This window comes from Sminthopsis crassicaudata, chromosome 6, assembly GCF_048593235.1.
Source record: "Sminthopsis crassicaudata isolate SCR6 chromosome 6, ASM4859323v1, whole genome shotgun sequence".
Taxonomy (NCBI): domain Eukaryota; kingdom Metazoa; phylum Chordata; class Mammalia; order Dasyuromorphia; family Dasyuridae; genus Sminthopsis; species Sminthopsis crassicaudata.
The window spans coordinates 37,288,026-37,301,036 of NC_133622.1; the positions used below are offsets into that span (position 1 = coordinate 37,288,026).

At 36.6% G+C, this 13,011-nt stretch overlaps 1 protein-coding gene across 2 annotated transcripts in view; it reads right to left on the minus strand.

The window, feature by feature from the left end:
* Positions 1-13,011, minus strand: part of TEC (tec protein tyrosine kinase) — a 110,709-nt gene that overhangs the window by 73,341 nt on the left and 24,357 nt on the right. For both annotated transcript variants that reach the window (XM_074272568.1, XM_074272569.1), the window contains exon 2: positions 2,814-2,886. In XM_074272568.1, the coding sequence (XP_074128669.1) occupies positions 2,814-2,817 (4 nt within the window). In that variant the 5' untranslated portion in view covers positions 2,818-2,886. The remainder of the gene's footprint in view (positions 1-2,813; positions 2,887-13,011) is intronic.

A 13,011-nucleotide genomic window follows, 5' to 3' on the forward strand; every position in this document is an offset into this window, starting at 1 on the left:
TTCTTTTGGGCATAGAAATGGGAAATGGGAGGAAAAGGGAATAAAAATTATGGGGGGTGGTAATAAAAGGGAAACTAGATTAAGGAAAGCAGTGGTCAGAAACAAAACAGATTTTTGAAGAAGAGCACAATAAAAAGAAAAAGAAGGATAAGCAGAAGACAAGATGGGAGAAATACATAGCAATCACAATTGTGAATGGAATCACATATGGAATGAGGTAATCTATAAAACAGAAGCAGATAGCAGAATCCAACAATGTTATGTACATATATCAAACTAAAATTCACCCACAGAATTTAAATAAAAGGTTAGAGCAAAATCTGTTCTACTTCAGCTAAAGTAAAAAAAGGCAGGAGTAGCAACCATAATCTCAGACAAAACACAAAGCAAAAATAGACATAATTAAAAGAGATAATCAAAAACTCTACATCAAAAACTTTTACAGCAAGTTTCTCTGATAAATCCCTCATTTCTCAAATATATAAAGGAGCAGGGTCAAATTCATAAAAATAAGAGCAATTCTCCAACTGATAAATGGTCAAAGGATGCAGACAAGTTTTAGAAGAAGAAATCAAAGTTATTTATCATCATTTTAAAAAATGCTCTAAATCACTATTAGAGAAAGGCAAATTAAAATACTTCTTAGATACCATTTAAGACCTTCCAGAAATGACAAATGTGGAGGGGATGAGGAAAAATAACATACATAAAAGAATTACTGGTAGAATAGAAAATTGTGCTATCATTCTTAAGAACAATCTGGGGGGCAGCTAGGTGGCGCAGTGGATAGAGCACCAGCCTTGAATTCAGGAGGACCCGAGTTCAAACCTGATCTCAGGAAAAAAAAAAGAAAAAAAAAAGAACAATCTGATACTATGTACAAGGTGCTATAAAAAAGCCTCATTATCAGTTTGGCACTATGTCAAGGGGCTATAAAACTGAGCATACCCTCTGATCCAGCAATATCCCAAAAAGATCATAAAAGAGGGGAAAGGATCCACATGTGCAAAAATGTTTGTAGCAGCTCTTTTTTGTAGGAGCAAGGAACTGCTATTTGAGTGGATACACATCAGTTGAGAATGACTGAATAAGTTATGGTATATGATGGTAATGAAATATTGTTGTTCTATTAGAAATGATGAGCAGACTGATTTCAAAAGTCTGAAAAGACATGAGCTGATGCTGAGTGAAGTGAACAGAACCAAGAGAACACTGTACACAGCAACAATAAGATTATACAGTGATCAACTGTGATGGACTTTGCTCTTCTCAATAATGTAGTAATTCAAGGCAATTCCAATAGACTCAAGATGGAAAATGCCAATTGTATCCAGAGAGAGAAAATTATAGAGACTGAATGTGGAACAAACCATAGTATTTTCACCTTTTTTGTTGATTGTTTTTTTCTTTCTTGTGTTTTTTTTTCCCCTTTCTGTCTGATTTTTTTTTTTGCACAACATGACAAATATGGAGATACCTTTCAAAAGATCAAAGAAAAAGTAGATATATATACAAATGTGTATGTATGTGTATGCATACACACACACACACACACACACACACACACACACACACACACACAAAAAAAACTATAGCAATTTTTTGTGGTGGAAAAGATATAGAAATTGAGGGGATGTCCATCAATTGGGAAATGACTAAAGTTTTGACATGACTGTGAAGGAGTACTATGATGCTATGGGAAAGAACAAGAGTGGTGACTTGAGAAAACCCATGGCAAGGCCTATATGAACTAATGCAAAGTGAAGCAATAACTATCATGAGATCAATATTCACTCTAACAGCAGTGTTGTAATGATTATCAATTGTGAAAGACTTGGCTACACAGATCAATATAATGATCCAAGATAATTCTGAAGAATTTATGATTTTTTAAAAATGCTATCCAGAGAGAACTCCTCTAGTTACAAACTGAAGTATAATTTTCTCACACAGTTTTGTTTTACCATACGGCTAATATGCAAAGACATTTTGCATGATTTTATATGCCTTCTCAGGCATGTAGGGGTGGGTAGGGGAAGGGTGGAAATTAATATTTAAAAAGAAAAGAACATCATCAATAAACAGATCGATAAAAAATAAAATGATTTGGGCAAGACAGCACATTCAGGTTTATCAGAGATGACTTAATGCTCAATGATATCAATAGTATAATTCTTTTACAACGAGATGACTAGAAAACATAGATTGCTAATAAATTATCAGGGGCTAGTCAAAATTGTGCTGTTAAACCACACTAGTATTCATAGTAATCAATGGATATGTGCCCACAGAGCCATTCAATGCCATTCAAAATTGGGAAATAGGGAAGGCATGGATGAAATGACGTAGTTTTAGTAGGAAGAGAGGAAATTCAAAGATCATAAACTAAAGAATCAGAGTAGAAGTCCAAAGTTCAAAGAAGTCCTGAAATGAGAGAGGTACAAGTCCAACAAGAATTTCCAATCTCCACAATAAGGTATTTTTAAAGTCACTTTCCTCCTACCTAACATCCTAACAGGAAATTAAGCAGCAGAAGCAATCATAAATTAATAAGTAATATTCATATAATACTTTATAATTTACAAAAAGGCTTTTTATTCCATTTGAGATTATAACACTTGTATGTTTGAATCCTCTCTCTGTCTCTATTTCTTTCCCTCTCTCTGTCTCGGTTTCTCTCTGGTTATCTGTCTCTGTTTGTCTGTCTCTCTACACACAAACACACACACCCCTTATATCTGAGAAGGACAAGCCTTAAACTGTCCCATTTTACAGATTACAGAAATCTGAGGTTTCCAAATTAAGTGACTTACCCATCGTCGCATAGCTAGGGAGTGTCTGAGACAGGATCCAAATACAGCTCTTCCCGACTCCACTATCCAATGCCTTAAGTAAAAAAAAAACATAGATGGTAATCAATCGTTGAACCATGAGCAATAGGAAGTTACTGTTTCATTTCCCAAAATTGCAAAAGTATTATGTGAGTGTAGCTTTTAAGCAAGCAACAGTTCAGCATATACTCTTTATCTAAAAAACGTTTCTCTTCCTGTTTCTGACTGATTCAGAGAAAAACAATGACCCACAAAAAATGAGGCTTTTACATAGAAACATCCTACATGGACTTTTTTTTTCCTGTTATTTCTGCATTTAAGGGATAGAATGCTGATGAATGAGATTAAGCACCACTTGTGAAAAACTCTGGAAAAAGAGTCAGTTATTTGAAAAGAGAGGGATAGTAACATCCTCAAATTCTGTATTTTGTTCCTTTATTAGAGTTTTTCTGAATTACTTTTATGGAAAGATCTTAGACTACAACCGTTGAAAGAAATCTGACATCTTTCAGCCCAATCCCTTTATTTTTCAAATGGATAGACTGAGGCTCAGAGAGGGACATTTGCTCAGTCCCTGTGAAAGTCAATGGTGGAGCCGATACCAGATGCTGCATCTCCTACTAGCAGTTGGTCCTTTCCACTGCACCAAGGAGTCTACAACTCTGTCTGTCTCTGTGTACAGATATGTCTATGTGAGTCTCCTCTTCTTTCTCTCCCTCCTTCTCTCTCCTTCTCTCTGTCATTCTCCCTCTCTTCATCTCTCTCTCTCTCTCTCTTTCCTTCCTTTCTCCTTCTTTTTCTCCCCTCCCCCTGCCTCTCTGTCTCTCTCTCCCTCCTTTCTCTCTCCCCCCTTTTTTGTCTTCCCTCTTTTTCTCTCTGTCTTTCCCTATCTCTATCCATTTACATACATTCACTTATATAAACATATACATAGGTATATGTCTGTTATATGTATATAAATCACATGCTATAATTACATAAAGTAAATTATTTGTATAAGTTATGATTCATGTCATGTATAATGTAGTATAACATAATAAATCTTATTAAATAAACCTTACATTATACTAAATATACAGTATAATTCTATCTTATAATATAGGCAAATATATTGTATATTAATTTTAAATATAAATATATATACATATGCATATGTATAAATAAATGTATATTATGTGTATAAATGTATGTAATTATATGTATGCATAAACAAATCTGTATTATGTATAAATATGTATATGTATAAATAAATCAATCTAGTGAGGGAGGGACAAATATGATTCTTCCATTTTTTAGGGTACTTACTGCCCAGTTCAAAAGAAGATTTTTTTGTTGTTGTTGTTATTAAAGCTTTTAATTTTTCAAAATATATGCATGGACAATTCTTCAACATTAGCCCTTACAAAACGCTGTGTTCCAATTACCCCCCCTTTTCCTACCCCCTCCCCCAGATGGCAAATAGTCCAATATATGTTAAACATGGTAGAAATATATGTTATATCCAATTTATGCATACATATTTATATAATTATCTTGCTGCACAAGAAAAATAAAAGCAAACCAGAAAAAAAAGAGAGAAGCAAAATAAAATGCAAGTAAACAACAAAAAGAGTGAGAATACTATACTGTGAACCACACTCAGTCCCCACAGCCTTCTCTGGGTGCAGATGGCTCTCTTCATCACTAAACAATTGAAATCGGTTTGAATCTTCTCACTGTTGAAGAGAGCTATGTCTATCAGAATTGATCATCATATAAGAAGATTTTTTTTTTTTTAAGAGAAGTTAGATAGTTCCAACTCCCCCTTAACCAGGCTCTCTCCTCCTCTACCCACTTTGTTCTTTCTGGGCCAAGAAGACACAGAGAAAAGAAGAAAAGAAAGAAATAGCAAGAAACAGCTAAAAGGGCCTCCCTACCTCAAACCACTGCCACTGCTCCCAACCAATCACCAACTTCATTCCATTCCATTTTGTAGACAATGACAATAGTAATTCACATTTATGTGAATCTGCAAAACACTTTCTTTCCAATAATCACAGGGTAGATGGTGCAAGTATTATTATTTACTTTTTACAGATGAGGAAACAGAGGCACTGGAAAGGTTAAGGGATTTGTTCACAGTCACCCAGCTAATAAATATCTGAGATAGTGTTCTGATTCCATGTCCAGCACTCTATCCTCTATGCTATGTTACAAGATGGCCCTTCTTCCCTAAAAATCAGCAGTCTCATGATAACATCAGACTTCCACCTTTCTTCAAAGCAGGAATGTTGTATGTAGGCTAGTGGTTAATAAATCCATGACATTGGGGCAGCTAGGTAAAGCACTAGCCTTGAATTCAGGAGGACCTGAGTTCAAATCTGGCCTCAGACACTGCCTAGCTATGTGACCCTGGGCAAGTCACTTAATCCCAGCCTTAAAAAAATAAATAAATAAATAAAATTTAAAAATCCATTACCTAATTCAACAACTGCACTTGTTTCACCTTTTTATTTCCATTCTTTCCCCCAGTTTGTATTTCACATTTATAGCTGTTTATGAAGCTCACCTAACTACACACACATACTCATTCTCATTTTCTTTTCTCTCTCCATCTCTCTATCTCTATTCTCCTCTTTCTTTCTGTTTCTTTCTGCTCTTTTTCTCTCTCTTTCTCCTCTCTCTCTCTCCACTCTCCTTTCTTTCCATTTCTCTCTCTCTCTCCTCTCTCCTCCCTCTTTTTTTCTTATTTCTCTCCATCTTTCACTTCTCTCTTCTCTTTTTTTCCTCTCTCTGTCCCTCTCTCCTTTTCTCTCTCCCTCTATCTCCCTCTCTTTTCTTCCCTCTCTCTCCCTCCCTTGTCCTTTCTCTTTCTCTTCTTCGCTCTCTCCTTCTATCTCTCCCTCCATCTCTGACTATGTGTCTGTCCCTCTCCAGCCGAATAAGGTGTCACCTGAAACAAGCAGACAGACAGTGAGGGCAAGAGTACAACTCAGGAATGTCACAAAAGGATGCCCAAGAATCAACATCAAAACTATCACTTGAGGCCGGAATCCCGCAAAAGGAAGTTTAACTGAAGAAAGACTTTGTATCATTTCAGAAGTCTCAATGTAAAATAGCCTGAAATGAAAGATTTTCTATTGTGTTTCTTTTACAAAACCAAACCCTAAGGAAAGTCATACATTCCAGCTCCCTTATCTTGCACATATTGTTAACAAGTATCTGGAGTGAAAATTATTGACTATACAAATAATAGGAACTGAAACTATGTTCTAAGTAAATCATGGCTTTCAACTCAAGTATGTCACAAAATACAGAAGGTTTTGCAAGGGTCAATGCCGAAAAATCACCCATGCATATATCTTGCAAATAAAAAGCTATTATAAAAAATTAAAATAAAGATTCAAAAAATTATGTCACAAAAATAGACTAAAGAGATAAGATGAGAAGCATGAAATGAAAAGTTAGGAGTAGGGGGTGGGAAAAGGCTTTGAATATCATAAATAGTTTTTTATTCTTGACCTTAGAAATGATAGTTTGTTGGGAGAGGCAGAAGTGGAAGGAAGTCAACATGGTCAGCTCTGAGCTTTATAGGAAGATTGATTTCACAGTTCGTTGGAAAATGAGTAGGGAGAGATTTGAGCAAGGAGGCCAATCATGGCATTGCAATAGTCCAGATATAAGATGATGAGGGCCTATATCAAAGTAATTAATTGTGTTGGGGTTGGTTGTTTTTTTTTGTTTTTTGTTTTTTTTCAGACGAGAGGGGAATATATATGAGAGATATTGGAAAAGCAAACTCGACGGGATTTGGCAACAGATTGGATAGGGGGAGTAGGAGAAAATAGAGTTTAATGATAACTGGTTGTCTAGGAAGATGATGGTATTTTCCATAGTAATTGGGAAATTAGGAAGAGAAAATGATTTGGCAGTCAAGGTGATAAGTTCAGTTTTGGACACATTGAGATATGTGTGTGTACATATGTATATGTACACACACACACACACCAGACTTCCAGTTTAAAATATACAACAGGCAGTTGGAGATATGAATTAGGAGGCTAGAGCTGGATATAGAGATCTGAAAATCATCAGCATAAAGATGATCATTGAATCCATGGGAGCTGATGGAATGACAGTCTAAGACAGAACCCTGGAGATCAAGAAGTAACCTGCTGAACATCAAGCAATGAGATTGAGAAGAAGCAGTCAGATAAGTAAGAAGAGAACCTGGACAGAGGAGCGTCATGGAATCCTAGAGAGAAGAGAGCATCAGGGAGGAGAGTGATTCACTGTGTCAAAAGCTACAGATAAGTTAAGGATAAAGAAGATTAAGAAAAGGTCATTTGGTCTGTCAATTAGGAGATTATTAGTCATTTTGGAGAGAGAAATTTCAGCTAAATAATGAGGTCAGAAGAGAGATTGTGGAGAGTTAAATAAAAGTAAGAGAAAGGGAATCACACGCATAGATTACAGATAGCTTTTGCAAGAAATTTAGTGACAAAAGGAGGAAGAGATATGAAGTGGTAGCTAGTGGGGAGTGTTTGGATTAAATGAGAGGCTTTGTTTTGTTTTTTTTTTCCAGGATGAGGGAGACATGGGCATATTTGTATTTGTAGACGTTAGTAAATAGGGAAAGACTGAAGATGAGAGAGAGAGAGAGAGAGAGAGAGAGAGAGAGAGAGAGAGAGAGAGAGAGAGAGAGAAAGAATATGTATCTAGAATCAGAAAGGATCATTTATGAATGTTGGAAAAGATCAGGTCCTATCAAGAAGAAGGGCCACTTCCTTATATGAGAAATAAGTAGAGGATTATGGTGGTAGAAGTACCTAGGTAATGAAAAATAAGAAAGAGAAGAGCTTGGACAAATGGGTCCCAATGCTTTCCTTGAGTTATCAAGCAAACTTCTTAGCTAAAGGGAGCCTTGAAAGACTTAAAGAGAGGGAAAGAAAAAGACTTGTTGAGGGAAATCTCAAGTTATTTAGGGAAGTGTAAAAGAATTGCCTTGCAGTAGTAAGCATCCGGTTGAGATGACGTAAAATGAATTTATAGTGGCCCCATCAGCACATTTAATGATATTTTCCAAATTAACTCAGAAGCCCAAGAGTAGGGGTTAAGGCAGCAGATGGAACAATCCAAATTAAGCTTGGGCAGGGCCAGATTGGTGACAAAATAAGATGGGGGGAAGGAAGTCGAAAGAAGACCGATGTAGAGATGACTGTTTACCAAGAGATCAAGATGGCAAAAGGAGATTGTTGCTAATGCAGGGGTAATGGATGGCCTGGGAAAGAACTAAGGGGTTGAGTGGGAACTAACTAAGAACTAATGGGAGGTCGAAATGCAGACTAAGAATAGGGTTTGGGATTACAAGGTAGAGAAGAAAGAAGTGGAGTGACAACAGACTGTGATCAGATAAGGAAATTTCAGAATTCATAATACATCTGGAGCTGATGGAAAGATGAAAGGTATAATTACTTCTGTGTGTAGCTGAGCCGGGGTGCCATTTGAATAGGTCATTTGAAATGATTAAGAAGATTGGGGTGTCTGAGGGAGTATCAGTATATATGTGAAGTCCCCTAGAACATGGCAGAAGCTGGGGAGGAGAGAAAAGCCATGAGTCAAACGCTGAACTCACTAAGAAAAAAAAGTGGGTTGGTAGACAACAGCTATCAGAATTTTGACTGAAGTGTAGATGTGGGTTAAGGAGGAGAGGCTCCTGAATAACAGTGCTAGAACGAGAGCCCAGAGTATGGTGACTTCTCCCCACCTTGACAAGTGAGTGGAGATGAATGAGTAAAAGTTTACCCAGTGATAGACAGGAAAGTTGAATCATGAGGAGGGAGCAAGGTCTCAATTACAGTCAAAAGAAAAGGAGAGGAGAAGAAAAAAATATAAGATGAAAGCAAGTTTGTTCTCTACAGAGCAGACATTCCAAAAAGCACAGTGAAGGCTAGAACAGGAGTAGGTAGGGACTCTAGAATGGGGAGGGGTTGAGGGGAATGGAAATAAGGCATCAGACAGTGGGGATGGAGAAAGGAGTCCGAGTGAGTGTTCAGAATCACTGGAATGGGGAGTATAACAGAATAAACTCCAGTAGGTTATCAATATCTCTCAGAGTTTGGCTCTGAGCAGAGCCTTATGCTTCTCAGCTGCAGTGACTTGGAAATTATGCTCCTTCCTCTTTTCATTTATAATAAACATTAAATAAACCTGCCCTATTTTCTGAATCTTAGCCAGCTCTTTAACCATTAAAAAAAAAAAAAAAAACAAAAAACAAACATTATTCCCTATCTAATAGTGAAAGGGAGCTGAAGGGTAGAGATGGGAAATTGTTTTCCCCCTTCCTCCAAGGATAGGTAGGGCACAAGTGCAGACGGAACGGTGGAATAGGCAGACTATCCAACTTCCACATAATTACTCCAGCAAAAATCTAAATTCAGACAACTCAAAATGGCATTTAGTCAAAAGCTACATTAAGTGATTTCTTCAATAACAGGAGTTCACCAAAAAAAAGGTAGAAGTACAAATGTTACCAGAGGAAGATCAGAGACTCTGCATCTGGAGGCAACAGGGTAGAGGGATCCCATGGGAAATTCTCTGCACTCAGAAGAGGACATTGGTCCAAATGCCCAGGGGATTGGAGATCCTTGGTACTCGGTCCATTACTGGATCACTACCTTCCCAGGTACCCCACTTTTGGACAGCTCTACTTGTTAGGGTGGTTTTCCTCCAGAATTAAGATCAATTATTTCTTACCCCACTGAAGCTCATCTACTAATAGGTACGCCTATTCACATAATCTTAAGAGAATCCTCCTAACGTTTATCCCCAGCTCAGCCTTTCATTATACAAAAATATCAGTGTCATCTGCAGACTTGGAAATTATGCTCCTTCCTCTTTTCATTTATAATAAACATTAAATAAACCTGCCCTATTTTCTGAATCTTAGCCAGCTCTTTAATCATTAAAAAAAAAAAAAAAAAGACATTATTTCCTATCTAATAGTGATTCAGTTTATAACTTTGTCCAGGACATTTAAAATTCACTTGTTCGCTCTTATCCACATGTCTATTTAACAAATTCTATCTATTAAGAATTCTGATCAAAATAATAACCAATCTAACCCTTAAAAAAACTAATATTAAAATCTCCCTATCTTTTAACAGGGAGTTGATACTCTAGAGGCCATTCTCTAGAGTGAATTTGTTTTTCTTGATTCCACTTGTTAAAAAGAAGGGTTTTGGAGAGGGAAAGGAGAATTTGGAGGAGGTAAAAATGATGTTCTTCTCCACCCCAAAAAAAGACAAGAAAGATTATATTATCAATTTTAAAGTTCAGAAGGGGATATAGACAAGCAGGGCAATGTTGGTGTTAGCTTGTTAAATGCAATATATACCTAAAAACCCAAACTGAATGTTTAGCAATTGATTATTTTATTTATTATCTTTTATTTCTATTCTTTATTTGTGAAAATGTTCATCTATATTGTTGCTTGTCCCAAATCCATAATAAAAAGAGTATTTTTTTTAAAACAAAAAAAAAGTCTCTACTTGATTAGGTACTAAGAATTTCCTCTAGGAAATCAGCTCTTTGTTTTCTTTCTCATTTTTTCCCCTTTTTGATCTGATTTTTCTTGAGCAGAAAGATAATTGTATAAATATATATACATACATTGGATTTAATATATTTTAACATGTTTAACATATATTGGATTACTTGCTATCCAGAGGAGGAGGTGGGGGAAGGAGGGAAAAACATGGAGCACAAGGTTTTATAAGGATCAATGTTGAAAAATTATCGTGCATATGTTTTGAAAATAAAAGGCTTTAATAAAATAAAAAGGAAATCAGCTTTTAGTTTTCTTCTAAAATATATTCTTTAAATAACAGATCTACTTCAAGGAAAATCTGACAAACATTACATCTGAATTTGCTTTTGGGCTCTCAGTAAGTCATTGTTGTTTTTTTTTTGTTAGTCTTACTTTTCTAAACTAGAAAATGAGTCTAATGCACCATAACTTTCTACCTGAATCAAGCAGATTAATTATTAGGGAAACATTAAGAGCAATAATGCAATATACTATCATTAAACAGAACCTTATTCTTAACGAATTGACAGCAATTTATGATATTAAACCATGAACCTCCCTGAAGCATAAGATTCATTATAAATCTTTAAGTACTAAATATCTTTATTGATGAAAGAATTAACAGGAGAGTGAGAAAGAGATCTGTTTTTCTGGTATTCTACTCATTAGAAAGTCCCAATTTAGCAAGTAATTAGGACATTCTAAATGTACATCATTCCCCTCTCACCTCCCTTTGCCTCAATATTTTCATATGTAAAATAAAAGGGATTGAACTAGATGTTCTTTCTACTAACAATTATGATTCAATAAAACTGCTATAGAAATATTTATGCTGGAATTAATTCTGTCCTAGCACAAAGTTACCTGCAATACCTCTAACTGTATATTGCTTAGCAAAGGAACCACTATATTTACACATTCATTCCAAAATTTTACTCGTCTTTGTTGTCAAGTACAATTTTCTATACATCATTTATTCAAAAAGAGCAGAATAGAAGGGAATGGGAATAAGTAATTAATAGTATCTACTATGTGTCAGGTAAGAATGGGAAGTGAATAAATATTTTTGTAAAACATACTATGGCATATGCTTTTTACAAACACAATCTCATCTGGGTTTCATAATAAACCTGCTGTTATTATCATTTTTCAGCTGAGGAAACTAAGGAAATTGCTGATTAAGTACCATGTTCAGGGTCACAGAGCTAGTAAGTGTCTAAATTAAATTTGATCTTCTTGAATCCAGTCCCAGTGCTCTATCGTCTATTACTACCAATTGCTCTATGGAAGAATGGGGAAATGAATATGAGGGCTGGATTTCCCTAAGAATCCAAGAATATCTTCTCAGTTATACAGAGGTCAGTTATTAGATGTTAGGATTACTAAGTGAGAACTCAGGTTGTCTGGATGGTGACAAGGTGAGAATTCAGGTTTTCTGGACAATTACAAGGTGAGAACTCAGGTTGACTTGATAGAGGGGGCAAGCTCATTGGCTGGGGTGGTTCTTCCCAGAAGCCCTTGCATTATCCCACGCCCATTCTCTGGGAGGATAAAAAGAGACAGCATTGGGCGCAAAGGGCAGATCGGCCTGGAGAAGGATAAGAGCTGGAGGAGATTCAGAGCCAGGATTCAAGAGAAAGACTCTGAATTGCATCAGGCTTGACGGGGCTCTCTGCAGGAAGGGAAGTCACTTCTTTGGACAAGAGTTAACAGCAACTGCCTGGAGACAACGGTTCGTTACAGGAAGAAGAATCTGTTGGAGAGATTTGAGTAGACACAGCAGATCTCTTCCCAGAGAGCGATCCAGCAGCTTCTGGAGACGACAGCTCGTTACAATTGGCGCCCAACGTGGGGCAAGGACATTTGCTTATCCTGACAAGAAGAGCTAGACCAGACCTTCGCATTTTGGCGCCCGAACAGGGACAGACACAGTCCTGATTCCAGTGGAAAAGCTTCCGATCTAGATCTCAGTCTCTCTGACCCAGAACCGTGAGTAACGAGGAAACTTTGTTAAAGATTAAGTGAGCGTGCTAATAGATAAATAAGGAACTTAACTTGTTAAGGGCTAAACCAGGAATCTCTTATAGCTGAAATGGGGCAGATGTTAGCTATATTCAATCCCTGGACCTCAGCCGACTCAACCTCAGCCCCAGACGCAACCTCAGCTCCATTCAGGAGTGGTACTATAGAGAGTATAATCAAGATAATTGAGGAGCAGAGTTTACTTGTAACCTGGGTACAGATTGCTAAACTCTTGGCTGCATTAAGACACACATCTCCTTGGTTCTTAGAGGAAGAAAAGATAGATGTAGATAAATGGAAGCTAGTGGGATATGAAATGAAAGAATTTCAAGCAAAAAATGGGCCTCGTTCAATTTCTGCAGAAGTATTTTATATCTACAACATAGTTCAATTAGCCTTAAACTATCAAGCAAGTTGTAGGAGAAGGAAAAGTTCTAAAAATGGACAGAGGAGGAAGTGTGAGGAAAAAAGGAAAGATCAAGATCTTTCCCTAGACCAAGAGGATTTAAATGAGGAATTGTGGTATGATTCTCTTGAAGAAGCTTCAACCCTGCCTAGAGAACAGATTATTGACAGGCCCGCATCAACCCC